General features: G+C 53.1%; 1 protein-coding gene and 1 pseudogene across 2 annotated transcripts in view; both read left to right on the forward strand.

Annotated features, from left to right (window-relative positions):
• Positions 1 to 15,606, forward strand: part of SLC9A8 (solute carrier family 9 member A8) — a 71,296-nt gene extending 55,690 nt beyond the window's left edge. For both annotated transcript variants that reach the window (XM_052650530.1, XM_052650531.1), the window contains 6 exons: positions 1,755 to 1,871; positions 4,569 to 4,651; positions 7,515 to 7,626; positions 10,567 to 10,787; positions 12,847 to 12,993; positions 13,928 to 15,606. In XM_052650530.1, coding sequence (XP_052506490.1) covers positions 1,755 to 1,871; positions 4,569 to 4,651; positions 7,515 to 7,626; positions 10,567 to 10,787; positions 12,847 to 12,993; positions 13,928 to 14,035 — 788 coding nt within the window. In that variant the 3' untranslated portion in view covers positions 14,036 to 15,606. The remainder of the gene's footprint in view (positions 1 to 1,754; positions 1,872 to 4,568; positions 4,652 to 7,514; positions 7,627 to 10,566; positions 10,788 to 12,846; positions 12,994 to 13,927) is intronic.
• An 8,357-nt stretch (positions 15,607 to 23,963) lies between these two features.
• On the forward strand, positions 23,964 to 24,880 carry LOC128058112 (interferon lambda-1-like; annotated as a pseudogene).
• The last annotated feature ends 2,061 nt before the right edge of the window (positions 24,881 to 26,941 follow it).

Consider the following 26,941-nt stretch of genomic DNA (forward strand, 5'->3'; position numbering starts at 1 on the left):
CCCAGACCAGAACCATCTAGCACTGGATGCGCTGAAGAAAAAGAGGCCCTTGGGAGCAGCTCCACAGAACGGAAGTGAGCTGTGCCATCTCCCTCCCCAGCCTCGAGGCTCTGGGCTGTCCCTCTGTCACCTCACATTGCCTATGGCGTCCGTGGTTTGGGTGCAGAGTCAGGAAGAAGCTCTCCAGGTGGTCGCCTGCAGGAACTTACCAAGAGGAGCAGATGAATCGAGGGGATAGTCAGAGGTTTGAGGTCGTGTTTTATCTAGTGGAGCAGAGGCTCAGAATGGCTCCTGACTGCCAGAGGCTCGTCGCTGCTCTGAAGTTGCCAGTAAGGAAGTCTGCTGCCCTCTCCTCTCCCTTCTCCAAGCTCATCAGGTGTGGCTCATGGGCAACGTTGCTGGAATTTCCCAGCCCGGCCTCCTTTTGGAGCAAAAAGGAAAAAGCAGACAAGAATGTGCTGTTTTCCTAAAAGGGCCAGGGGATTAAATGTTCCAGCTTGTGCTGTCTCTCCAGCCAGTAAATACCTTTTCGATGCCACAAAGAGTGGGGTTTTCCTATATTTTGTAAAGTATCGTTTATATAGCAAGCTTACCAGTTGAAACATCTCTAGTGCAGTTCCGTGTTTTTCACTTATTTTTAACTGGAAAGTTAGCTGGTAATCTGTTTCTACAAAATGGCAGAAGTGAGTTAAGTTTTTGCATATAGACTTTGATTTGGAATTCATGTATCTTGGCAGCTTGTTTAAAGGCTTTCTAAAAATCTCAGCTTCTTTACATGAAATAAAGACCTCTTTGCTGCTGCTTCACCAAGAAAACGCGGAGAGGAAACCCTGTGTTAAGTGGCTTCAGCAGTGATTAGGGCAGTGGACAAAAGCTGAAACTCACATGCTCAGAGCACAAGAAAAGTTGTAGATGCTCTCATGGAGACCATTAAAGAAAAAACACGTCACTTAGAAAAAAAAGAAAAACATCTTTGTTTTCATATATAAGGTTGACTCATGGTGACTGTGGGAAAATTAAAAATTACAGTGCGACAAGGACTGCCCTGGTAGTCAGTGGTTAAGAATCTGCCTTGCAATGCGGGAGACCTGGGTTCGATCCCTGAATGGGGAAGTTACATCCCACGTGCCACTAAGCACCTGAGCCTGTGCACCACAAGTACTGAGCCTGCATGCCTCAACTTGAGGGTCTTTGTGCCCCAACAGAAGGGCCACACAATGCACTGACGGTACTAGGGCCACAGCTAAGACCTGATGCAGCCAAATAAATACATGCTTTTTAGAAAATTAAAGTACAGCAACGTAAAAATCTACCCATTCTTTATACCCAGATTCTTATGTCCCCTTTCTGCCACCAAGAATGACATCTGCCCCCCTTCTATCCACTGATGATGATGATAGTTCACACCTGCTCTGCCCTGGTCTCGTGAGGGGCACTTGACATGGCTTCTCTTCGTTACCCTCCTAAGAGTTCCGTGGGCAGGTACTGTTGGTCCCACTGTACAGTTGAGAACACTGAGGCTTGGGGAGGGGAAGAAACTTGATCCAAGGTCACCCAGCTGGTAATGAAGCTGCCAGAGAGCTGGGCCCGTAACATTTCTCTGGGAAGCCTCAGGTATTCTCCTTTTTCTTGAAGCACCTAATGCTAGAGGCCGCGGGGACCGTAGGAAGCGTGAGACGGGATTTGCGTGTCACGTGGAGGTGCTTCTCTGCTCTGCTCATGGCTGTGCACTTCGCCCCTCTGTCCCTCTGCAGGCATCATGGCCATCCTCTTCTCCGGCATCGTGATGTCTCACTACACACACCACAACCTGTCCCCGGTCACCCAGATCCTCATGCAGCAAACCCTGCGGACCGTGGCCTTCTTGTGCGGTGAGTTCGGCCTCTGCGGTCCCGTGGGGGCCTCCCAGAGCTGCTGTTCTTCCTTCCCCTGTTCTAGGAGTCCCTTGAGATCTTCCCTGGCAGAAGAGGCAGCAGAATCCCTCAGGGCCGGATACCACACTCCCTTATCTTTCGTTAGTTCCTCTGGCTTTCACATTCCATAAAGAGTTCTAATATGTAACAGGTGGAACTTTTGATTCCTGTAACTTTAAAGCCAAAAATAATGAGAACTGCTATAATTACGAACATTTGAGATGCATACATTTACAATATGTGAAAGTGACATTTCCAAAAGTCTGTTTCTTGGAACTGAGATTGGTAAGAGTTCAGTGAAAAAAAGACTCCATGGGGCTTCCGTGGTGGTCCAGTGGTTAAGACCCCATGCTTCCACTACACGGGACGAGGTTCGATCCCTGGTCGGGGAAGTTCCATGTGCTTCGAGGTACAGCCAAAAAAGGAAAAAAAAAAGAGTTTGGGAAATCCTGGGGTAAATAAAGTTTAACAGGGACTTCCCTAGTGGCTCAGTCCACCTTCCAGTGCAGGGGACTTGGGTGAGATCCCTGGTCGAGGAACTAAGATCTTCACGTCGACCGGCAGCTCAGTCGATACACCGCAACTAGAGAGCTCGTGCACCGCAACTCAGGATCCTGCACGATGCAGTGAGGAGCTCACGTGCCACAGCTGAGACTTGACACAGCCAGAGAAATAAATACATAAATAAGCATTTTGAAAAAATAAAGTTTAACAAGTTTCCGAACTGTGAGACTTTCCAGCTAACATGCATTGTGAATTTCTGAGAGAGAATTAGAGCATTTCCCAAAATGTCCCAAGCAGAGCATTTCCCAAAATGTCCCAAGCATTTAAGTCTCTTGAAGGACATGTCGGGCCAATCCTGCATTAGAGGAGGCAGTCAGGGCCACACTGACATTTCTCTCCAGCAGTCTCAGTGCGGCACCAAACTCTGATGAAACCTGGACCTCCCCCCACCGCCCCCCGCCAAGTTTATAACCAGGAGTGAAGGCCTCCAAGTGACACCCTTGCTTATCATCGTCAGCACCACCCCTGGCATTTCTATGGGCCGTCTCATATCCAAGCGGTAATTCCACACTGTCACGGGCTAGGGGTCAGGGGCAAACTGTGCAGAGACTTCATTCCACAGACAGGGAGGCTCAGGTCCAATGGCCTGAGCACTGTCTCGTAGCTAAGAAGTGAGTCTGGAAGCTGGTCTGTCCCTTCGTAGCCCCGCGGGTATTGTTTGCACAGCACCTTTCTCGGAATGTCATGGCCAACAACTCTGAGTCTCACCACAAAGAAATGTAAAGCAAAACATCTGTCAGATTCTATTTTGAACCCATCAGATTTTAAATTTGGTGATTCCCCACTTCTGGCATGAATGTATAGAAAATAGGCCCTGTTGATGGGCATGTGCATTGTTGCCATCTTTTTAGGAGAGTCATTTGCAGCATCAGTCAGAATTTCGGAGGCACACGTTCTTTGGACCCAGTGATTCTACCATCAGGAATTTAGCTTGTGCACAGGGGTGTTTGCAGTTGCTTTTTCTTTGGGGAAGGTCAAGGGAGGTGCGCCCAGGTGTATGGGATCCTAGTTCCCAATCAGGCATGGAACCTGAGCCCCTGCATTTGAAGCATGGAGTCAACCATGGTCTGGCAGGGAAGTCCCTGTTGTAGCTTTCTGAATACTAGAAATAGAATCAATCTAAATATCCATCGCAGATTCATTTTTAACTATGACTTCTCCACATAATTGTATTCATGCTACCGGAGAACAGCATTACCTAGATTGGAACGTTTTCTAAATGAGCTGATTTTAAAAGGTGACCAAAATATTTGATAAGAAAAACATTTAAGGAGGAGAAGGATATGTATACTGTCTAGCTTGTAGACTTGTTCGAAAGGGATACACATTTGAAGAAGGAAAAAAAAAGACACCATTGCTAAAATGTTTTAAAACAGCCTTGATGTTTTATGATGTTCAGCTTTTAAAATAGAGTCTTTGTCTCCCTGGCTCCAGCACTCTTCTGGAGGATGTCACAATCTAAGCAGGGAGCCTAGTGCTAGAAATTTATAAGGTGCTTTTTCTTAGGATACACAAGTGGCTGCTTGTACGGCAAGAGTAAATGTCAGCTTCTCTTGGATTTGTGGAGGGGAGCCAAGAGTTGAAACATATCTCTTCCTGCAAATCCTGCAGGGTGTAAGCCTTCTAAACTTGTGGTGGCATTAAATATGTGAAGTCAGTGGGCTTTGTCCGCTCTGGCAAAGAAGTTGACAAAGGGCCCTTTCACACTGGTCATGTGGTGTCTGCAGCTACTTTGCTTTGAATTTCTGCCACTTTGCCGCAGTCAGGATCCTTGCTAATCACAGTGTTCAGCAAATGGACAGATTCATATATTTATCCTTGTCCCCGGGTGGGAAAGTATTTATTTGCATGGGTATTTGACAGCTGGCTCATTAAATTAGGAGATTCTGAATAGGAAGCACATGTTGCTTGTTGTGATAGAAAAAAAATGAGAGACTCAAAGGACAAGCTTGACCAAGATTTTCCAACAAATAAGCAAAGTGTTATACTGGATTCTGATTGACATCTGAAATGTTTGTTTGCATAACGAGCCCATCCTGTCTTGGAAGAAAATAGTTGAGGCTGAATAATCCATTCTTTGGTTTGTTTCAGAAACATGTGTGTTTGCATTTCTTGGCCTGTCCATTTTTAGTTTCCCTCACAAGTTTGAAATTTCCTTTGTCATCTGGTGCATAGTAAGTATTTTCCTTGTTTTTTATTTAATGACTTATTTGTAGATCAATAACCACATATTGTAGATTCATTTATGTAACTGTTAACTGGTCATAGTCAACAGCTACATAGACAACCTCTGTTGCAAGTTTCTTTTCGTTAAAAAATCATAAACATACAATAAATGGGAAAGGGTGAAATCAAATAAATATCCCAAGAAAAGAATTTTTGCTTGGTTTTTAATTTTACATGACCTGTTGCATTGTATAGTTGCTAAGTCGTGTCAGACTCTTTGCAACCCCACGGACTGTAGCTTGCCAGGCTCTTCTGTCCATGGAATTTCCCCGGCAAGAACTGGAGTGGGCTGCCATTTCCTTCTCCAGGGGCTTTTTCTGAACCAGGGATCAAAGCTGGGTCTTCTGCATTGGCAGGCGATTCTTTACCATCTGAGCCACCAGGGAAGCCCTGAATTGTTACAGTCTTCTTCAGAAATTATCAGTTCTTTTGGGTCTTCCCTGATAGCCCAGTGGTTAAGACTGCATGCTCCCACCGCAGGGGGCACGGGTTTGATCCCTGGTTGGGGAACTGAGATCCCACGTGCTGGGGGCGTGGGACACATGTGTGCGCACATACACAAATGCCAGTTTTTAATGTTCGATGGCAAAAGCAGATTTCAGAATCCAATGTGTAATTGATTATGACCATGTAAAAGCAGTATCCTAGAAAAAAAATCTGTAAGAAAATACACCAAATATTCACAATGGTTGGCAAACTGGGGATGATTTTCTTTTCACATTTTTTTGGATGATTGTAATGAATATACCAAATTCTTACTATGGTTTCCTTCTAATGTGTCCATTTATAAGAGTGACTTTGGACACTTGTTCAAGGTAAAGATTCCAGGGCCCTTCCGTCCTCTGGAGATTCATCCTGAGGCATCATCATCCCCAGCGATTCTTACCATCAAGTAGACTTGGGAAAGTGTTATAACTGGACAGGAGAGGGGTGCTGGCAGCAGAAAACTAATTAAGATACGCCTTTAAGAGAGGAAAACGGGAGTTTAGTGACTTGAATTAAAATCAGATTCGGGAACCGGGAGAAAAACAAACGTTTCAGCATTTGAAAGAAAGGCCCGCCGCTCAGGCATCTGACGAGAGTGGCGCGAGTGGGGAGCATTCAGGCATCTCGCCTCCTGCCCCAGGCCCCTCGCCTGTGGCCCCCTGTGTCTCTGCTCTCTCCGGGTGAACCCAGGGTCCTCCTGCTGAGTCATACTCCCGGCCCAAATTGGGTCTCTGTGTTGTCTTTTAGATCCTCTGTTAAGACACTTGCAAAGCTCACCTTGTTGAGTTACTGTAATTCATCCTGAGTTAACTTTTATTACCAACTCCACTGAACAAGACACAGCTATTGAGAGGCAGGCTTTTTTTTTTTAAATCACCGTCACCTACCATGTACAGACCATGAGGCCTTCTTCCTGTTTGGCATATGGGGAACCTGAGGCATAGAGGATAAGGAGCCCGCGGAAGAAAGATGTTTTTCTTTTTGCAGTCTGGGAGCTTCTGCCTTAGTCAGCACGACCTCGTGGCTTTTGTTATTGTTATCTGTCCTCCAGACGCAGGACAAGAGAACAGGAGCCCAAGTCTCTTACAGCAAGTCTGATAGCCTGTAATGTGGTCACTGGGTGGAAGAGGCCAGTTTGGTCACACCTGGAACACAGACCTGGGGGTGGAGGACTCGCCCTCAGAGGGTGAAACAGGGACATGGCGATCTCAGCCATGGGCCAGGAGGGAAAGAAAAACGAAGGGGGTGCCTGGGATGGTGACTCAGTTTCCCCCCAGCACCTGGTCAGTCTGGCCCTGCCGCCCCTGGATGCGGCCTGTGCCACTCAGATGGAACACCTTAGGCTCACTCAGCGGTCAAGGGCGTGGGCACTGGGGACTGAGCCAGGCTCGGGGGACCTGGCTCCACCACTTCCTGCCTGTGTCAGCTTAGACCAGTCACTTCATACTTAACCTCTCTGTCTCGGTTTCCTTGTCTCTAAAACAGAGACAGTAATATCTATCTCATAAGACCTTCGGAAGGATGGAAATTGAACGAGATAATGCATATAAAATGCTTAGAACATTGTCTGGCATATAAGTGTTAGGTGATTGGGGGCAATTAATGTTAACTTGACTTTCCAGGACACACAGTCCAAAGCACCCTCAATTCATGCTGGTTAAAAGGACAAACTTAGACTCCCCATAATATAGCTTATGGCTATATTGTTCTGTTCAAGTTAGTGGTAGTGAGAACCAGGATGAAGAGAAGAAAAGATAATTAATAAGTAGTTCTAAAAAGCCACTTAGATAAGGTTTGGACTTTACATAATGCTATATTTTGTTAAAATTGACCTGCCTTTGGAGATGGCTAGGATCTGGCAGGGTGTATGTGACCTCCTGTTAGAACCTACCTGCATATTCCTTGTGCTCAGTGAGCAGCATTTACGGGCATGGGTAGGCCATCTTCCCTCCTTTCCCTGAGGAGTGGGGCCCCGATGGGAGAGGCAGGAACACCTTGTCTGTCTCCCCAGAGCTAGCCCATCCCACAGCCAGGCACCTTCAGAGGAGCCAGGTGGCCCTTAAATGAATCCCTCTTGGCGTTGCTGAAGCCATCATTGATACCTTGTTAGTCCTCTTTCTCACAGTAGACACATAACATCCAGAGCTTTAATCCTTGCCACACGTAGAAACTGGCATCCCCGCGTCTCTGCCTAGCACCGAGTTCATGTCTTTGATGACAAAGGGATGCTGCCTTTATCACGGGGGTGTTAGCAGGTGTGTGCACCTCGATAAGCTTGAAGAACCGGAGGTTTCCATGTAAGACTTCATCTGTTGCTGTTGGCAGGTGCTTGTGCTGTTTGGCAGAGCCGTGAACATTTTCCCCCTCTCCTACCTCCTGAATTTCTTCCGTGATCATAAAATCACCCCGAAGATGATGTTCATCATGTGGTTCAGCGGTAAGTCCAGTCTCAAGTGAGCCATGGAGGAGACCGTGTCATTAAGGCACAAACTGGCCTTTTGGAGAGTGGACGCAGCTGTCCCTGGAGCCCTTCCAAACTGAGGGGGCCTCATCAGCCCTCAAAATCCACGCAAGACCCTTCACGGGCCGCGCCCCTCTCCACAGCGCTGCCAGCAGGGGAGTGTGTCTGCCCCACAGATGGGGAGACCCAGATCTAAGGGCAGAGGGCTTGCTGGACGTCGAGCAGCCTGGGGGGCAGGGCCCCCACCACCCCCTGTTCTGAGGGGCCCCGGGGGGCAGGGCCGGAGTTTGCCCACCCCCCTCCACCCCCTGTTCCGAGGGGCCCCGGGGGGCAGGGCCGGGGTTTGCCCACCCCCCTCCACCCCCGTTCCGAGGGGCAGGGCCGGGGTTTGCCCACCCCCCTCCACCCCCTATTCCAAGGGGCCCCCGGGGGGCAGGGCCGGGATTTGCCCACCCCCCTGTCCCAGGGGCAGCAGCACAGGCTGTGCATGGCGTCACTCTGCCTGCACGCTGTCCAGGCTGAAGGGACAAGGGGCTCAAATACTTTGAAGTTAACTTTATTATTTATGTATTTATGTTTTGACCACACTGGGTCTTTGTTGCTGCTCACGGGCTTTCTCTAGTTGCGGCGTGAGGGCTTCTCATTATGGTGGTGTCTCTTGTTGCTGAGCGCAGGCTTTAGGCCTGGCATGTAGGATCTTCCGGGACCTGGGATCAAAACTCAGGTCTCCTGCATTGGCAGGTGGATTCTTAACCACTGAACCACCCAGGAAGTCTAGGAGCTCAAAATTAAAAGGTTAAAGTTCAAACCTTTTTGTACTACAGGCTAGATTTGGATTTTTTTTTATTCAGTCACTAAGTTCTGATAATTTATTTGACCATTTCGGCCACCATTCAGTCTCATTCCCCTTTAGTAAAGGAGGGATAAATAAATCTGGCTCCTAAAGCACTGGATCTGTAGACACTTTTTAATTTACTTATTTCTTTGTGGGTTCAGGGTATAGCAATATGCTTTATAGGCTGTTTTCTGTCCAACAGCATATCTGTACATTCCTTGAAGATTTCTTTTTCAAAAGATCTTGTTTAAAGTGTGTGTGTGTGGAGGACATGCAGGTAGTTGTATATTTATGTGTAGATAGTGAAGGATACTTTTTTCTTAAATCTTTTTTGCCAGTGAGGGGGAAAAAAAATTGTAAGGGAGTTAATTGATCCAAGGTCTTCAAAATCCCCCCATAAAAAAAAAATCTAAGAAATGTAAGAGGCATTTTCCAGTTATGTGAGCTCTTTGGGGGTAGGGACGCGTGGAGAGAGACCTCTAGGGGATGTGGGGGTGGTTTAAACTGGGAGGCATTCTGGTTCTAGGCATTCTGAGGCCGTCCAGACCTTCTCAGTCTGGGGCTCCTTCCTCCCCAGCCTGCGGTGGCTGAGGCTCCCCGCTTCCCCTCTTCCCTGGGCTCCTTCCTCTCCCCAGGGGTCTCCCCTCTTCCTGCACCAGCACCTCAGTCACATTGGCCCCCGCCAGGACTCTCTCTCAGACCCGCCTCATCTCTTGAGCCCTCACAAGCCCACCTGTCCTGTGGTCTCAAATTGCCACCCTCCCCAAGCTGGTTCCTCTGACCCGGCCTTTCCTCTGATCCAGACCACAGTGTCTACATCCTCCTTGGGTGTCATGGAGCCCTTGTGAGCTCCTTGTCTAGGACTGAACCTACCTTCCTGCCCAGCCTGCTTGTTTACCAGCAGCCCCCTTTCTTCCACAGGAGACAATAACTTGTTTTATAGCAGAGGTGTGGCTCCCTCGGTTTGCTGTGTGCACATGGTGTTCTGTGCCAAGGCGCTTCATCCTCAGCCACCGTCAGGGCAGGCCCTGCCGCGTCTGGTTCCTTGGCCGGGCCTGGGAGGCTGCGGGGACAGGCGGGGCTGGGCTGAGCCCAAGAGCCAGACTCCTGACCACGTGCCCGGCCCACTGGGCATCCTCCGGGCCCTTCCCTGGTCAGCTACACTTTCCCTCTCCTGGGACCTGCTGCTTCCACTCCCCGTGTCTCTCTGAGATCCACCCTTTGCTCCTCTCTGCTGTGCCCCCATGTCAGGTCCAGGCTGCAGCAGCCGGCCCAGATCGCACTGTGATGCGCCAGCCACCCATCTGGGTCAGATCCTGTCCCTATGCTCTGCCCTCCCTCTCCTCCCCGCCCTGCTCCTTAGGGCCCTCACCCTCCCTTGAGTCCTTCTTTGGTGTCTCTGCTCCCAGTCACTGAGGGAGCTCCTGTTCCCTCTTGGGCACCAGGAACTTTCTAGTGAGAACTTGCCATTTCTCAGCGCATTCATGCCCCAGTCCAGCCAGCAGCCTCCTGGGGACCAAAGCAGGAAATCAGGGGGAGGCTCCCCCGCGGTTCCCTGCGCGGAGGCGCAGCATCCTCGGGCCCAGCAGGCGCTGGATGGCATCCTGGGCTGTTGCCCGTGGGGCACGGGCTCTGGGAGGACATCTCCTTCGCAGCCCCGGGCCCTCTTCTGTGTGCCGTGAGCGTGACAGGACCAGCTCTGAGGGCTTCCTGTGGAGCTCCGATGAGGTTGCGCCCACGGAGCGCAGCGTCCCCCCCACCCCCCACCGCAGGGAGGGCTCGTCTGTACCAGCGTGAGTGCCAGGCGGGATGAATCCCCACCACGATGCACCTGGCGGCCGGGACAGGACCCCTCACCAGGCCCCGCCACCCGCCCGCCGTGGGAAGCGGGGGCGGAGGGGAGCGTCTCCCAGGCCCCGTGTTTGTGCCCCATCTCCTCGCCGCCCCGCGCCGCACGGGCTGAGGCTGCGCGCTCCGGTGGGTGCGGGAGAGTGTCCAAGCGGCCGCGGTGCCGGGCTGGACCCAGAGCCCCCGAGAATCATGGCGCCCCCCGACCCCTTTGTTCCTTCCCTGTCGCCCAGGCCTGCGGGGCGCCATCCCCTACGCCCTGAGCCTCCACCTGGACCTGGAGCCCATGGAGAAGCGGCAGCTCATCGGCACCACCACCATTGTCATCGTGCTCTTCACCATCCTGCTGCTGGGCGGCAGCACCATGCCGCTCATCCGCCTCGTGGACATCGAGGGCGCCAAGGCGCGCCGCAGGGGCCGCAAGGACGTCAACCTCAGCAAGACCGAGAAGATGGTCAGTGCCGGGCGGGCCAGGTGGCGACGGCGGGGGTGGGAACGCGGGGGCGAGACACGCTCTCAGGGTGCACGTGCGCGCATGGCACACGCACACTCGAGCTGTGTACACATCAGCTTCCCAAGCCAAGGAGGAGGTTGGACTCAGGGTCTGAAACCTGGCTCTTTGGGGTGGGTTGTCTGCCAGCCTCATGGAAACCCCGCAGGTGGTGATGTGTAGGTTGCAGCCAGACGTGAACCCCCTCTCAGGGCCTCCCAGTAGCGCCCCCCCTCCACCCCTGCCAGTAACCACCCCACCCCCTCGGCCAGGACTGGAGGGTGGTTTCAAGGTCACCAAATGACAAAATCACCTCACTCCCCAGCATTTAGTAGAGCCTCCTGTTGGGGCGTGAGAGGAGAAAGGCTCTCACAGTAGTTGGGAGGATCAGATGAGCAGGCAGTCTGCCCAGGACAGGAGAGGTCCTAATTTGGGGCTGGGGGTGCTCAGGGCAAGTTGCAGTGAGCCCAAGGCCCCCGGACCCCTGCTCGCTTCTGCCTCCTCCAAGCCCCTGTGCCTGGAGTCACTGAGATGGTGTCTTTCCTGCCTGTGTTGCCCTCAGCCTGGGTGCAGAGCCCTGGTGCGGGGTTTGGGGGGAGTCGGGCCTTCCTGCACCGCCCTCTGCTCTGCACACACATTTCCAGAAACGCAGCATTTTCTAGTTCGCTTATCCCAGGCCGTCAGTAACTTGACTTAGTCATGGAAGGCACAGAAGTCCTCAGCCAGAAGATGGGGAAACGATGTGCCCACTTGTCACTTCGCAAAGTCTAGTCCAGTCTGGGGGAACCTTGGCCTCCAGGCTCTGCCCAGGGCCTCTACAGCCAGGGCTGTGCCAGGCAGCACCTTCAGGTGACCTCGGGCTCATGAGTGCCCCGCGCTCTCAGCAGCCCTTCGCCCCCACCCCCTCCACCACTGTCTTGTCTGCTTTTAACCAAAGCCTACGTGTAGGTTCTCAGACCTTTCAGCGGGGGTCATAATTGGTGGAGGGCTCCAGGGTCTTGCGGGTCTGGGGCGGGGTCCCAAAGAATTTGCATTTCTAACCCATTGCCAGGAACTGCAGCCGCATTTGGCCAAGCCCAGCTCAAATAGAACCAGGATGTGTGCTCGGAGGGGAAGCAGCTGTCGCGAGGGGCTTGTTTCCTGCGGTGCCTATGCTTTGCTTGGCCTGCCTCGAGTCTCCCTGATAACCTGCAGGAAGCAGGTGGTCACCATTCGTGAGCCCCACTTTGCAGATGAGAGCACTGAGGCACACAGAGACCAGAGCACAGCTGAGGTCCCACAGACTCTTAACCACACTTGCCACCGCAAGTCTTCAAGGTGGGGGTTCCTGGACCAGCCGCATCAGCGGGAGCTCATTAGAAATGCAAACTCTTGGGTCCCGTCCTAGCCCTGCTGAGTCAGGAGCTGCAGGAGGGCCTAGTGGGCGCTGTGTTCTAGGCTCCCGAAGTTCCAGGCGACTCTGGCGGTGGCCCCAGTGTGAGAAGCACTGCGCCCTCCCTCTCTCCCACCTCCTATGCCTGGGGGGCACTGTGCTTGGGGGCAAGGGTGCAAAACTGCCTTTGGTGGCCCCTGCAGAGGGTCGGTGGTCCTTCTGCGCCTCCCTCTCCAGGTCCCATCAGGATTGTTCCTTCTGCCCTCTCTCCACTTCACCAGCAAACTCCCCACAGTGGGCCACTGCAGGCAAAAAGCAACAAAAGCCACCTCCTTGTTCAGTTCACTGGTACAGAGACAGCCCAGAACGGCTCCCTGTCCTGACTGCACACGGCAAGCAGCCAGAGAACTTACAGGCTGAGCCCCAGCCCCGAGCTGCTGACTTAGTCACCATCTGACTTCCCCGGGTGTCCACCGTGTTCCTGCACACCTTCCTGCCACCCTTTGAGCTCCCAGGAGGCCCATGGCTGCTGCAGTTAGGGTTGGAGACCCAGGGGCCCGGGGCGCAGGCCTTCGAGCTAGGCTGGGTGGTGTGCGGGCTTCCCAGCAGGGTCAGCTGACGCCTCCTGGGCTGCCTCCGCTCCCCCCGCAGGGCAACACCGTTGAGTCGGAGCACTTGTCGGAGCTCACGGAGGAAGAGTACGAGGCCCACTACATCAGACGGCAGGACCTCAAAGGTTTCCTGTGGCTGGACGCCAAGTACCTGAACCCTTTCTTCACGCGGCGGCTGACCCAGGAGGTGGGATGCAGGCCAGGGACCGGAGCAGGGTGGGCAAGAAGGCAGGGTGGGTTGGGGGTGTCCTCCCACTCAGCTTTTTCTCCTTCCCAGGCTTGAGGGCTGGATACGCTTGTGGGGCTGGGCATCTGCTGTCTCTCCTCTGCTGCCTTACTTAGTGCTAGTTTAATAATAATAGGCTTGTTGACAGTTTGGTTTCCCTGGATGGTAGATTTGGTATATTGATCAGCTTCCAAACCTGGCTGAGGAATCTCAGCCCTGCTGTGGCCCGAGGCTCAGGGCTCCCGCTCCATCCACCCCTCCGGGCACCACTGGCCTCTGGGTGACCGGGAGTGATGCCCGTCTGGGCCAGCTTGGGTCTGCTCTGCTGAAACGGTCACCTGCCCGTGCAGGCCGGGGCTGAGGTTGCCCCAGCGGCGGCTCCGCTCTGGTACTGAGCCGCGCCTTCCTCCTGCAGCGTCAGGGTGCCTTCAGCACGTGAGCTCTCAGTGGGAGGCAGGCGTTCTCCATGATGGCGTCATTTCCGGGAGCGCGGTGCGTGGGTGGTGGGCTGCCCCACCAGCCCACGAGGCAGACGCAGTGAGCTGTCTCACCTGATAGCCAGGGAGGCTGAGGCCCAGAGAGGTGGAGTCCCCGTCCTAGGGTCACACAGCCAGTGCGGGGCAGAGCTGAGAGCAGAGCCCAGGTGTGTTTGATTGCGGAGGCCGGGTTTTTTTTTTTAACATCGCGCCATCCTGCCTCCGCCTCCTGTTCTGAGACCCTTACCTCCTGCCCACAAAGAAAAATCTCAGCCTGCCCTTAGTTAACACTTTGAAGTCGCCCCGGCGCCCTGCCTGCCGTCTCCTCCCACAAGGCACAAAGCAGCTGTCCCTCCCTGCCTTGCCCCTGAGCCTGACCCTGACCCCCTGACAAGGGCTTGCCCCGTCTCCCGCCCCAGGACCTCCACCACGGGCGCATCCAGATGAAAACGCTGACGAACAAGTGGTATGAAGAGGTGCGCCAGGGCCCCTCGGGCTCGGAGGACGACGAGCAGGAGCTGCTGTGACCGAGCGATGCCCAGGACGCCCGGGATGGACCCCCGCAAGGCGCGCGCACGGGCAGCTCTCCGCTCTTCAGGGCGGACAGGAGGGTGACACCCGGGCCAGGGTCGTCCCAGCCCGGGACTCCGCAGACCCTGGGGGCCGGCCGGCTGCCCTGCAGTGCCCCCCTCCCCGCTCCTTACTGGGCCTGACCGCAGACCGGAGGGCCCCCGTGCAGGTAGATCTTTGCTGCTGCTTCCGGAGCCAGGGAGCAGCCATCTGTCCGGTGAGGTGCCCGAGAGCGCGGTGCGCAGTCGCCGCCGTCCCTGGCCGCTGCCTTCATCACGGAGCCCTTCCCTGCCGGGTGGGCATCGGGACCCACGGGGCCGCATGCCGGCCGCCACTTGCTGCTCCTCATCACTGTGCCGCTGGCTTCTTCAGCAGCAGTTCTCATCCAAGCGGCAGGCTCAAAACCCTCGGACCCTCGCCCACCCCTTCGTGATGTTGCTTGCGCTCCGTGAGAGAAACCAAGAGGCCTTTTTTGTTTTACCTCCGACTGGCACCTCACAGGCTGTCTCCCCGGGCGGCAGGCGGCTCCCGCCTTCTCTGGGAATGCTGTGAATGTTTACACTGGAACCGCGCGGGCACAGACCCTGGAGCCCTGTTGGAAGCTGCAGCCCTGGTTTGGGGGTGTGAGTGAGCCTCTCTGCGGGGTCAGAGCGCCCTCTGGAGGGGCAACCTGGAGGCGCGGGGTTTATGCGGGCCAGCAAGCAGCTGCTGTCTGAATTCAGTTTAAATTCATGCTCTTTGACGGAGCGGTGAGAGCCTAGCAGTACCTCCCTGACCTGATTCCTCATTCAGTGGTCCTTGTTTGCCCAGGCCCCTTTCCCTGGGCTCTGCCCGCGGTTCACCCGCTGCGCCGTCAGCTCATCAGCATCTCTTCTTTCCTGCTCCCTGTTCTCTGCCGTCTTGGGTCCTCCCTGCCGCCCCTCCCGGGACTCCCGTAGCCGGGAGCCGGGTGCATCCGCTCCTCACCCGGACTTACTCACAGGGCCCTTCCACGGCTCGCTCGCTGGCTCGCTCTCACACACACAGAACCGTGGTCCAGCCCCTGGGCCATCTCAAGGGGTGAGCTGCCCATCATGACCAGATGACTCGAGTTACTGACTTGCCCGCGTCCACTCGCCTCACCGGCCCTTGAACACTTCTCTCTCCCTGCTTGCTCTGTGCATCCCTAGGCCAACGGCAATTTCTGTATGTGGCTCAGGGTCCCAGCTGGAGCCTCGGAACTCGGCACCCCCTGGGGTGGTGTAATTCATCACGAGCCCATCCCTGGCTCTGCTGGGGACCCGGTGGGCCAGCGTGGATCTTGGGCTGGCAGCCGAGCTGTCTCCGTCTTTTCCGCCCCAGGCAGGGTGGCTTCGGGTGTGAGGAGGGACGGACCTCAGGGCCTTTAAGGACTCACGTGCCCTGCATGCAAGGCCGGACCCCTGCCTTCACCCCTTCCCTTTCCCCAAAGTATAGGTGTGAAGCCAGGCAGGCAGCCCGTGGCTTCCTTTTTGTGCATGAAAAGTAAATCTGTACTTGATTGCTAAAAGGTGATCACTTCCTTTTGTCACGTCCCACGTTAACCTCATAATTTGAGCCAAATAGGATTATTTTACTTCACCTAATCTCCCCACTGGAAAATTAATGCCAGGCTTGATTCCGGTCTCCATCATTTCCGGTTTCTTTTTAGTGGAAAACTAAAAGATCAAGCGGAGGAGACCTTTGTCCATTCGTGGGGTTGGGGGAGGGCAGCAGGGCTCAGAGACCAGATTGTCCTCTCATTCTTCAGTTCATCAGTAACTTGCTCCCCCCACCCCTCAGATCTTGAGGTGTAAGTTACATTGTAAATTCAATAGCCTGCCAGAAAAGAATATTTTTTGGCTGTGAGTTCATAGATAATGGAAACAGGTTCTTTTCAGTTCATTGTGCCCTTGTCACCAAGTCTCACCTGGCCTCCCAGTTTTAGCTGAGACCTGAGAAGGACATTAAGTAGAGAAGCACATGAGGGGCTTGGTGGAAGGTGTCTGGGGTTTGGCTGTCTGGAGGTGCTTGCCGAGGAACCTTTCCTGGTCTGGACGGCACCAGCCTGGGTCTTCCGTGAGCCTCTGCTGCACTCTGCTGGCCGAGTCGAGGTTTTGCAGTGTGGGAGAGCAGTCCGCCAGGATGCAGGGAACCCGCGTTCCTCAGCTGGGGCCCGTTCACCTTTGCATAGGCCAGAGCCGGTGGAGAGGTTTTTCTGGTGGACTTCTTTCACCTGTCATTGCCTGAGAATCAAAAACTGCTGTCTCCCTTTACCGTTCCTGGGGCTTCCCTGGTGGCTCAGCTGGTAACGAATCCACCTGCAGTGGGGGAGACCTGGGTTCGATCCCTGGGTTGGGAAGATCCGTTGGGAGAGAGGAACAGGCTACCCATTCCAGTATTCTGGCCTGGAGAAGTCCAGGGACTGCATGTATAGTATAGTCCATGGGGTCGCAAAGAGCCAGACACAACTGAGCGACTTTGACTTTGTCTTTCCCGTTCCTAATAGTTCTGTTGTTTGGGGCAGTAAATGCCTAGAAGATTTTTTAAAGCCCAGCATAACTATAACTTCCTACGTACTTCCTTTCAGGTCCAGGCCATGGGACAGGAGATCTGTAGGACACAGAGAAGGTAATGACTTTAGAGAGAGGCGAAGGCTGCGGTGCGTGAGTGCCTCTGGGGAAGGTAGTCCGCCAGTGAGCTCTGAGGACAGGCTGTCTTGGGGCGTCCTGCAGCAGTGAGCCCACACCCGAAGGCCCCTTGAGCAGCCCTGTGGTTGTAGGAGCCCTGGGAACAACCGTACTTGGAGGTTTGGGGCGTGAGGCCTTCCAGGGGAAGAAGCTGGCTTTTCCTGGGCCCCCAGAGGTCAAGTTTGGGCTGGGCTGGCGCAAGGCCAGGCGGAAGGTGGCTCAGTCCCATCATCTGGGGCTCAGACCCTCGGCCCAGGGGCCAGCCAAAGGGCCCCCCACCCCCAGGCAAGCCACCTCTTCAGACTAGGGTGCTGGCGGGGCCCCGGCAGCCCCTGCACCCCCCCCCCCCACCAGGTTAGCCTCATTTGCCTGTAGACAGACTCCTTGTGTGCAGTGGCAAGTGGAAAAATCGCTGAGTGGGGCGCCTTTTCCTTGGAGCCCGCGTCAGAGGTGGCCTCATGAGGTCTCAGGTCCACACGCCCCCAGGGGCCCACACATTTGGCAGAGCCCGAAGCGGGTAGGCCACAGTCAGGATCGTTCTGCTTTATTGAGAAGAGCCAGGGTGGGGCGGGCTGGGGGCGGTGCAAGGCACAGGCCTGGCTGAGGGTGGGTCTGGCCTTGGAGCTGGTCCCCAAGTCTGGCGTGAGGAGGACTCTCAGCAGTGACTGGCTGTCAGTTAGACTTTAAATGCCAAAAAGAGCACCTTCTCGGCTTCCCCGTTCACTGGCTCCGGGACGCAGACGTGTGTGTCTCCTGCTGGGTGGTGGGTAGGAAACCAAATCTGAAAGGTTCCCGATGGAGCAGCCAGGATCATTAAGCAGCTGTTGTACCGGGAGCCCGGTCTCCAAAGCCCCAGACAATATGTGTCAAATGGAAACACCGCCCGGTCTCCAAAGCCCCAGACAATATGTGTCAAATGGCAACACCGCCGTCAGAGCGAAGGCTGAGGAGGAGCAGGCAGCTCCCTGCCGCTCAGGCTCCCGCCGTCTCTCTTACAAGTGGAGCCAGACCTGCAGGGACTTCACCGTCTTGCCCTGTGCGACAGGCGAAGGCAGAGTTTCTAATGGCCCCAGCCCACCCCACGTCACCGATGCTCACCCCAGATGACATGGTCCCTAATCCTGGCGGGAAACAGAACGCGTGGCGCTTCCTACCCGGAAGCAGGACTTCTCCCAGCTGCTCTGCGGGAGCGTCCCGGCTTCTGGGGGAGAAAGCTGAGTGGTTGGAAAACAGCCACGGGCCCCTGGGTCCTTGGGGCTGACGGGGAGCGTGCAGCTTGGTGGTTGGAAGGGAAAGGCTGCCTGCCGGCGCTGCGGGCCCATCCAAGGAGCTGGCCAGCCATGCGTGAGAGCCGCTTCTCCGGGCCCAGCCCTGCTCTGCGGAGCTGAGAAGGCGCCTTACTCGCTGGGCCTCCTCGAGGTGTGTGGCTGTGTGTGTGAACGTGTGTGTTAACGTGTGTGCTCAGCCATGTCCGATTCTTTGCCACCCCATGGACTGTAGCCTCCAGGGTTCCTCTGTCCGTGGAATTTCCCGCGCAAGAATACTGGAGTGGGGTGCCATTTCCTCCTCCAGGGGATCTCCCCACCCATGGATCAAACCTGCGTCTCATGAGTCTCCTACATTTGCCAGGTGGATTCTTTGCCACTGCGCCACTTGGGAATGTAGAACGTTTTCTCCAGTACAGCTCCTGCAAAACTTGGTGTGTTCAAGGTTAATCAGAATCTTGTATTTTTTTGAGTGGTTTTCTTTGTAAAAATGAAGGCTTTTTAAAGCACTCTGTTTTGCTAGGACCGTGGGGAGGCCAGCCTTGTTTCTCTGTCCTCCCCCAGGCACTCCCTGTCCTGGTCTCTGAGGAATGATTTGCTGCTCTTGGTGGGGCTGCGGGTTGGGGAGGGGGGAGTCAGGTGGAGGGGCCTGCGGCTGCTGCGCTGGAGCCACTGCCTCGTCTCATTGGGCTCTTTAAGAGTTCAGAAGTGGATGGAAAACAGTAATGTCACTGGATGCTTCTTTAGAAATAAAGACAAAAGCTGCTGAACCTGAACCACTGTCTGTGTTTGTGTTCCATGGCTTTGCAAAGGCAGGGGTCTTGCGTCCCTAGGCCCAGCTCTGCCAACGTGGCTCGGCTCTCTAGGCCAGAGGTGGGTGCAGAACGTGGAGGGTGATGGGCAGGAGCGTGGGCTCTGGGGGCCCAATTCCTGCCTCTGTCTCTGTGGGGCTGCACCCTACAGGCCCACGAGCCTTGAGACCATCGCCCAGAGGCAGCAGCAGAGACACCAGTGGTTTGCTGTGTGTGGGGGTCGCTCAGTCGTGTCCGATTCTTAGTGATCCCATGGCCTGTAGCCCACCAGGCTCCTCTGTCCATGGGGTTCTCCAGGCAAGAACCCTGGAGTGGGTTGCCCATCCCTTCTCCAGAAGATCTTCCCAACCCAGGGATCGAACCCAGGTCTCCCACTGCAGGCGGATTCTTTACCGTCTGAGCCACCAGGGAAGGTGTAATGGTTTGGCAGATGGAGGGATCGTACACAAGGGGTCGATACACAAGGTGGAGCGATACCCTACCGTGTGTACGGCAGCTGGTGGGCAGAACACAGCAGCGGCCTTCAGTACCCCAGGGAGGAGGCGGCTACCTTTTATAGGTGGGGGCGGGGCGGGGATTGATGTCAGGTGGGCTCAGTTACCAGGATCTGATTAAGCCCTGTAACTAAGAGAACTGGACAGTCATGTGAGGAAAGCAGGGGCTGGTCGAACAGGAGATGTACCCAGAGCAAGAGAGCAACCATCTTGAGTGGCCTAAGCGTAGAGTCTCTCTGTGGGAAGGGCTCAGGCCCCGCCCAGCCTCCAGCCAGCCCACGAGTGCTTTCGCATGGATGCAAGGGACACATCCTCACCGGGGGCCCCTGGGGTTGCAGGCCAGCCCCTGGTGGGCCTTTGCCTGGCTGAAACCAGGCTCTGAGCCCACACGGCTGCAAGCGTTGGGTGGACGGTGGGGGCAATGTTTGCTCAGTGGGAAGTCTTGAGGCTCACTTTGCTTTTACCCTCTCGTACTTCCAAAAGGCATCCTAAGCTGCTTATGGTGACAGGCTGTGCGTGTGTGCTGACTCTTAGTGACGCGATAGACTGTAGCCCGTCAGGCCCCTCCGTCCATGGGATGCTCCAGGCAAGGAGACTGGAGTGGGTGGCCATCTCCTTCTCCAGGGAATCTTCCCACCCTAGGGATGGAACCTGTGCTTCCTGAGTCTCCTGCACTGGCAGGTGGATTCTTTACCACTGAGCCATCTGGGAAGCCTTTGGTCACAGGTGCAAACAGAAAACACATGTGAGATAAACAGAACCAGGCGAGAGAGTCCTGACCCCAGGACCAGCCTTCCGGCGGGAGGCCAGGACTGGACCTCTCGGGCCCCCTCGACCCTGCAATGCCTCCCGCTGCTACCCCACCTCTCCCGCCCCGGCCTCAAAGGAGGCTGCGGAGAAAGCATCTATCACATGCTCGCCCCTTCTGGTTCCTGAACTGCCAACCGTGTGGCCGATCAACGCCTGCCAGTGTCAGCGGGAAACTTGGTTGGGAGCAGGGTTGGGGGGAGCGCCCATGCCCCTCAGCTCCCGTCCCCCTGTGACAGAGACTGGGCTCAGAGAAGGGGTTCTCCCGCCTAGTGAAACTGCGCGACGGTGATGCCAGTGGGCCCAGGAGTGGTGGGAACTCTGGCAGATAGGAAGCAGGCTCTTCCAGGCCCTGGTGGCTGGGCGGAGGCTGGGAAGTGGAGTTTGCTGAGCCCAGTCAGCCTGGAACAGAGCCCCAGAGTCAGGGTGAGGGGAGCCAGAGTGGCACCCGGGGAAGCCGGGTGTCGTCAGTCACATTTCAACCTTCTCATTGTCCAGGAAAAGCACTTGGGGTGACGCGGATGCTTTTGAACTGTGGTGTTGGGGAGGACTCTTGAGAGTCTCTTGGACTGCAAGAAGATCCAACTATGCAATCCTAAAGGAAATCAGTCCTGAATATTCATTGGAAGGACTGATACTGAAGCTGAAACTCCAATACTTTGGCCACCTGATGCGAAGAGCTGACTCATTGGAAAAGACCCTGATGCTGGGAAAGATTGAAGGCGGGAGGAGAAGGGGACGACAGAGGATGAGATGGTTGGATGGTGTCACCGACTCGATGGACATGAGTTTGAGCAAACTCTGGGAGTTGGTTATGGACAGGCAGGCCTGCTGGAGTCCATGGGGTCCCAAAGAGCCGGACACAACTGAGTGACTGAACTGAACAAGGTGAAGGGGAGCACGCAAGGGAAGAAGGGTTTTCCTTGAGAGGCGGGAAAGCTGCAGGGGAGGGTCACGCACAGAGCTGAAGGCCCCGTGACCAGCACAAGACACCCAGAGGAGCCGAGCGGAGGTAAAGCCATTCCTGGTCATTCCGCTGTCTCACCTGAGAAGGCTGAGCAACGGGCCTCTGACCCAGTCCTGGCAGGAGAGGAAAGCAACATCTTAGGGAATTTCCAGCTGTTTCCTCACACTTGAAAACAGTCACTCACAGCAGGGAAGTGCCCTCCTCCCACTGTCTGGCCTTTGTCTCCCATCCCGTGCGGATGCAGTGGACCTGCGCGGCAACTCTAACACGAGGCACGGCCTTGCCCACCTGCTGAGCAGGAAGCCGGCCCGGTCCTTAACGCCTCTGTCCGGTCCTGGAACTGACCTCCCTGCGGAGCTCGCGGCAGGAGACAGTACACGTTCTGATGCTGTTTGGGTTGGGTTTTACATCATCTCACAGGGAGAGGACCCAGGGCTCTTTGGAGAAACCTCCAATTCCAGGACTTGGGCAGGAAACGTATAAGGAGAACCTGGAGCCCCATTATAACAGATGGTGAGGAAGCAAGTGGGGTTTCAGGGTCAGGTCAAAAGGACTTGGGAGCCAGCCTGAGGAGGTTCCCACTGAGCAAAGATGGGACTTGAAAGTCGATAACATTAATAATGGAGTGGGTTGAAATACTTAAGATATACTGAAATCAATGAGTTCAGAGTAATACTTTTTAAAAATCAGTCACTGGGATTTAGAGGAGAGTGAATACATGTTATATGTTCAGCTGACTCCCTTCAGTGTTCTGAAGCGAAACTATCACAGCATTGTTAATCGGCTATACCCCAATACAAAATAAGTTTAAAAAGAATCACAGTCACCATTAGGGGATTCTAAGGCATCAGCTCATTATTCTAAGTAAAAATAAAGGGAAAGAAGTAAACATCTATCCTGCTTTTCTTAAACTATATCACTAGTAGCAAAATAGTTGATGAGGGAAGTTTCTTTTTAACTTTTTTGAAGTCCTAGATTTATAGGAAGTTGCAAAAATAGTACAAAAGCTTCCATGTACCCTGCAGCCAGTTTCTCTCAGAGGTGACCTCTTGCACAGCTATAGGGGGATATCACAACCGGGAAACTGACTTTGGCACAACTGGTAAAATGGACCTTGCTCCAATTACATCAGTTTGACATGCTCTCCTGTGTGTGTGTGCCCATGTATTCAGTTTTATACAGTTTTGTCCCGGGTAGGGATTCACAGCACCATAGAAAAGTTTCTTTTTATAGAAGTATTCCAGTTGCCAAAGGATTAAGACTACAATTGGAATATCTCCATTTTGCAGTCTCCAGTTAAATAACCAATCTAAGTACTGAGTAACAGCCTTAAAGGCTATTCATATCCCAAAGGGACAGAACTCGACGCCATGTGCCTCCTGACAAAAAAAGACAACATCTATGAAGTGTTCTTACAACAACAAAAAACCCAACTCACAAATGAGCAAGCCTCAAAAGTCAACTACTGAAAAGAAAAAAAAAAGTCAGCTACCAGGTGATAGAGCACATAGGATGAAGGACAAGGCCACATGGTCATTGCAATTAACGCATAAGAAGTATGCGGCAAAATTCAACACACCTTCATGGTAAAAAAAAAAAAAAAAAAAACTAGGAATGAAAGGAAACTATCTCAACATAATAAAAGCCATATACCAAAACACGTATGCCACAGCTAACTTCATGCTCAGTGGTGAAAGACTGAAAGTTTTTCCTCTAGAAGAGGCCAGGATGCCCTCTCTTCCCTCTTCTATTGAACATTGTTCTGATAATCTTAGCCAGAGCAGTTTGGCCGGAAAAAAATAAAAGGCATTCAAATTGGAAGGAAAGAAGTAAAATTATATCCGTTCTCAGATGACATGATCTTACATGTAGAAAACCCTAAAAATTTTACACACATACACACACCTGTTAGAACTAATATAAGAATTAGTTGCAGGATACAAAATCAACACATTATTCTCTATGATTCATTATTCTGTACTCAAATAATGAGCAATCTGAAGAGGAAATTACAAACATAATTCCACTTACAATAGCATCAAAAAGAATAAAATATTTAGGAGTAAATCTAACCAAGGCAGTGAAGAACGTGTACACCAAAAACTACAAAACACTGCTAAAAGAAATGGAAGAAGACACAAATTAAGGACATCCTGTGTTCACAAGTTGGAAGACTGACTATCATTTAAAGTGTCCATACTATCCAAAACAATCTACTAATTCAATGTAATCCCTATCAAAACCCCAATGGCATTTTTGCACAGATGGGGAAAAAAGTTCCTAAAATTTAAATGGGATCTCAAGGGACCCCGATTAGCCAAAACGATCTTGAAGAACAACAGAAACTCTGGAGGGCTTACACTTCCTGATTTCAAAACACAATACATACAAAGCTACAGTAATCAAAACAGTGTGGTACTGGCATAGAGACAGACACAGAGACCAACAGAACAGAGAGGCCGGAACGAAGCCCTTCCGCATGTGATCCGAAGATCTTCCACAAGGATGCCAAGACCACTCAGTGGGGGAAGGACTGTCTCCACAAACGGGTACCGGGAAGACTGGACATCCAAATGCAGACGAATGAAGCTAGACCCTTCCCTTACAGCATACACAAAACCGAAAATGGATTAAAGATCCAAATTTAGTTTTAGTCTGAAACTGAAAAACAGTTCCTAGAAGAAAACAGAAGTTTCACGACGCTGGATTTGGCAGCAATTTCTTGGATTTAATGCCAAAAGCATAGGTAACAAAAGTAGCAGTAGAAAAGAGGGCCACAGCGGACTTTAAAACTTCTGCACCTTCAAAGGATGCCCCTTCTCTGCCGCTCAGGCAGTCTTACCCACCCCCTCTATGTCCCTGCCCCAACGTGAGAGTCTTGAGTCAGTTTCCCATCCTTCCACCTGCGTCAGCCTCCTTCGGGGCTCCCCAAAGTCAGTGAGCTAAAGGCATTACCCAGGAGTCCTAACCCGGAATCTCTCCTGCCGCGGGGTCTTCTCAGAAACAAAGTTCTCTTCTGCAGCTGAATCTCAGCCTCTCATTCGTTCCTGGCACAGGCCGGCTCACCTGGCTGGGCGCCTGGCCTCACGCACTCACCCCTCTGTAGTCCAAGTGGAGATTTCCTGTTTCCCTTTGCCTTTTCACTTGACACACATCAGCTGGGCTTGCCCCATGCACCTGGCTGAAAGCAGAGCCCTGGGGCCAGACAAGCCATTGGGATTTAGCCGTGGCTGCAGCTTGGGTCCTGGTGTTGGTGATCGTGAGGCTGGACCTGGCTGGACCTGGCCAGAACAGGCCCTGTCCCCACATCCAAGCCCACCGTGGCGGGGATGGGCTGCCACGGGGGCTGGTTCCCTTCCCTGTTGCCACGGGAGCCGGAGGGCTTCAAGAGCGCCAAGCATGCCTTGGCAGAGTCACTCTCGCTGAAGAACGGGAGCTGCAGCTCTTGCCTCTTCCCCGAGACCCAGGACCTGAGGCGGCTGCAGGTGTGGAGCGCCTTGTGGCCTGGAGGGGGAGCTAGTCCTGATGCTGAAGGTCGTGAGGGCCGTGGCCCACTTGTCCCTGGGGGTTGTCCATGACCAGCTGTTGCACGTGCCGCGCCACGTCTGCCCGGAGCGCCAGGCTTGCATCCTGGCTCGGCCCAGGGCGGGACTCCTGCCCCGGGGGCCGCCTGCACCACTGGCTGCATCTCCAGGAGGCCCAAGGGGTCCCAAGGCTGCCTCGAGGCCTCTGTCCCTTTCAACCCCTTCAGTCTCCTTATAAGGACCTGAGAGGTAGCTGCCAGTGGAGACGTGCACGTCTGGAGACCTGGACCCAGCCCTACCCCGTCTGGGACCCTGACCCTCTTTATTCATAAGCCCCAATCCTCCCTTGTGACCTTCTCTCACCCCTTATTGATGGAGCTGCAGAAGAAATGTTTATTTTTCTACTTTTGAACATGTTCAAATAAACAGAAAGGAATTGAAAAAGAAAAGATCCAACTGCCAATTTTCAGGAGGCTGAGAGAACAGAGGAACTTGATACACAGCAGTAGGGGCTGCCATCGGCAGAATTTAGACTCTGGCAAACTCTAAAGGACAAACAATCCAGTCTCTTCAACAAATACACTCCAAGAGGAATAATTAAAAAAAAAAGAACGAGAAGTGTCCCTCCGTGGGGACAGCCTTTAGGATAAAGGTGATTTAAAGATCTATCCACTGGAGTGTGAGACCTTATTGGGACCCCAGGGCAAGCAGTTTTTAAAGTGTGCAGTTAGGAGACAACTAGGCCTGGGAACACTGACTTGATATCTGTTGCTTAATTAAGGAATTGTTATAAAAATTTAAATACGGTCAGGGTATTAAAAGTCCTTGTCTTTTAGATACGCAAACTGAAATGTTCCTAAATGAAACAGATGTCTGGAATTTGCTTCCAAGGAATTTAGGAGTCGGGGAAGTGGATGGACAGGTACAGAAAAAATCAGGTTGGCTGGAAGTTGTTAACCATTCAACGACTGAAGCCCTGGGTTCAGTGTACATGTGGCATCATTATTCTAGTCTGGCTTTCTTTGTAAATCAAGTTTTCTAAAATGAGCAAATGGAAAAAAAAAAAATGTGGGTTTAAGCAAGAGAGTAGTTTATTTCTTGCATATAAAATCTGAAGATAGGTGGGGCAGGCCAGGTAAGATGGTGGCTTCCTAAGTGTCAGGAAGCCAGCCCCTTCCAGCCACTTGCCATGCCCCCCATGCCTTGACCTTTGCCTCAGAGTCACACAGAGCTGCTCCATTCCAGCCAGCACAGTCAGGGTGGGAGGCACAAGCTTCTTTCTTTGAAGGACAAGCCTTAGAAGTCACAGCACTTTTCCATCCTATGGACCAGACCTAACCATATGACCGTGCTTGGCTGCAGGAGAGGCTGGGAAAGGCAGTTTTTATCCTGCTGGCCAGATGTCTAAACCTCCGGGCTTTTATTAGCAAGAGAGGGTGGGTGAGCCGCTACCAGAGTTTAACTGGTAGTGTCTGCCACGGCTCTATCCCTCTGAGCATGTGGGGTACCACAGGTCGGTGCTCAGAGCTGGCAACAAGGCTCATGGTAATGCTGTACAGCTGGTGGGCCTGGTGATGCTTAAATATGCTTGTCATTTACATATGCAAATCAAGCAAGCTGCTCAGAGTCTCTGCTCCCCTTCAGATAGATACAGGAGCATCAGGAGCGAGTGTCTGGCTTCCTTAGCTCTCCCAGGCTGGGTGTTCATCTCCAGGAAGCCAGGATGGCAGTGCCATTTCCTATGCTGTCGCTAAAATCAAACCCAGCACCTGGGCCTTCGTCTGGCCCAAGGCCTGGATATTTGTTCAGCCAGTGAGTGAGCTGGAGAGAACTGTTTAGTCTCTTCCTGGACAGCTGAGCAGCCTCATGGGGGCCAAGCCCCCAGAGTGGGCAGCATGGTGGCACAGACACCCCACCAGGGGATAAAGCCAGGACGTACCCAAACCACAGCTGCTTTTACACTGCCCTGAAGATTTTTGCCATGTAGGTTAAGTCAACCTTCATTATTTACTTATTATTTTTATTGAAGTTTAGTTGATTTGGCATGTTATATCAGTTTCTGGAAACTTCATTTTAAAAAGAAAGCTTAAATTGATTTTTAAAGTAATCACCTATCATTGCTATAATGGGTAAGTAGTATGGTCTGCCCTGAATAGAGGAGAACTGAAAACCCAAGATTCTGCTAAAGATTCTTGGCCCTGCTTTCTCTTTCTTAGAGATAAGCTAGCATTACACTGACCAGGATCCTCTTGAGGCATTTAAATGAATCAAACATTTTAAAATAGGATTGCTTTTTTTTTAACACAA

The sequence above is a fragment of the Budorcas taxicolor genome, chromosome 13 (assembly GCF_023091745.1).
Source record: "Budorcas taxicolor isolate Tak-1 chromosome 13, Takin1.1, whole genome shotgun sequence".
Taxonomy (NCBI): domain Eukaryota; kingdom Metazoa; phylum Chordata; class Mammalia; order Artiodactyla; family Bovidae; genus Budorcas; species Budorcas taxicolor.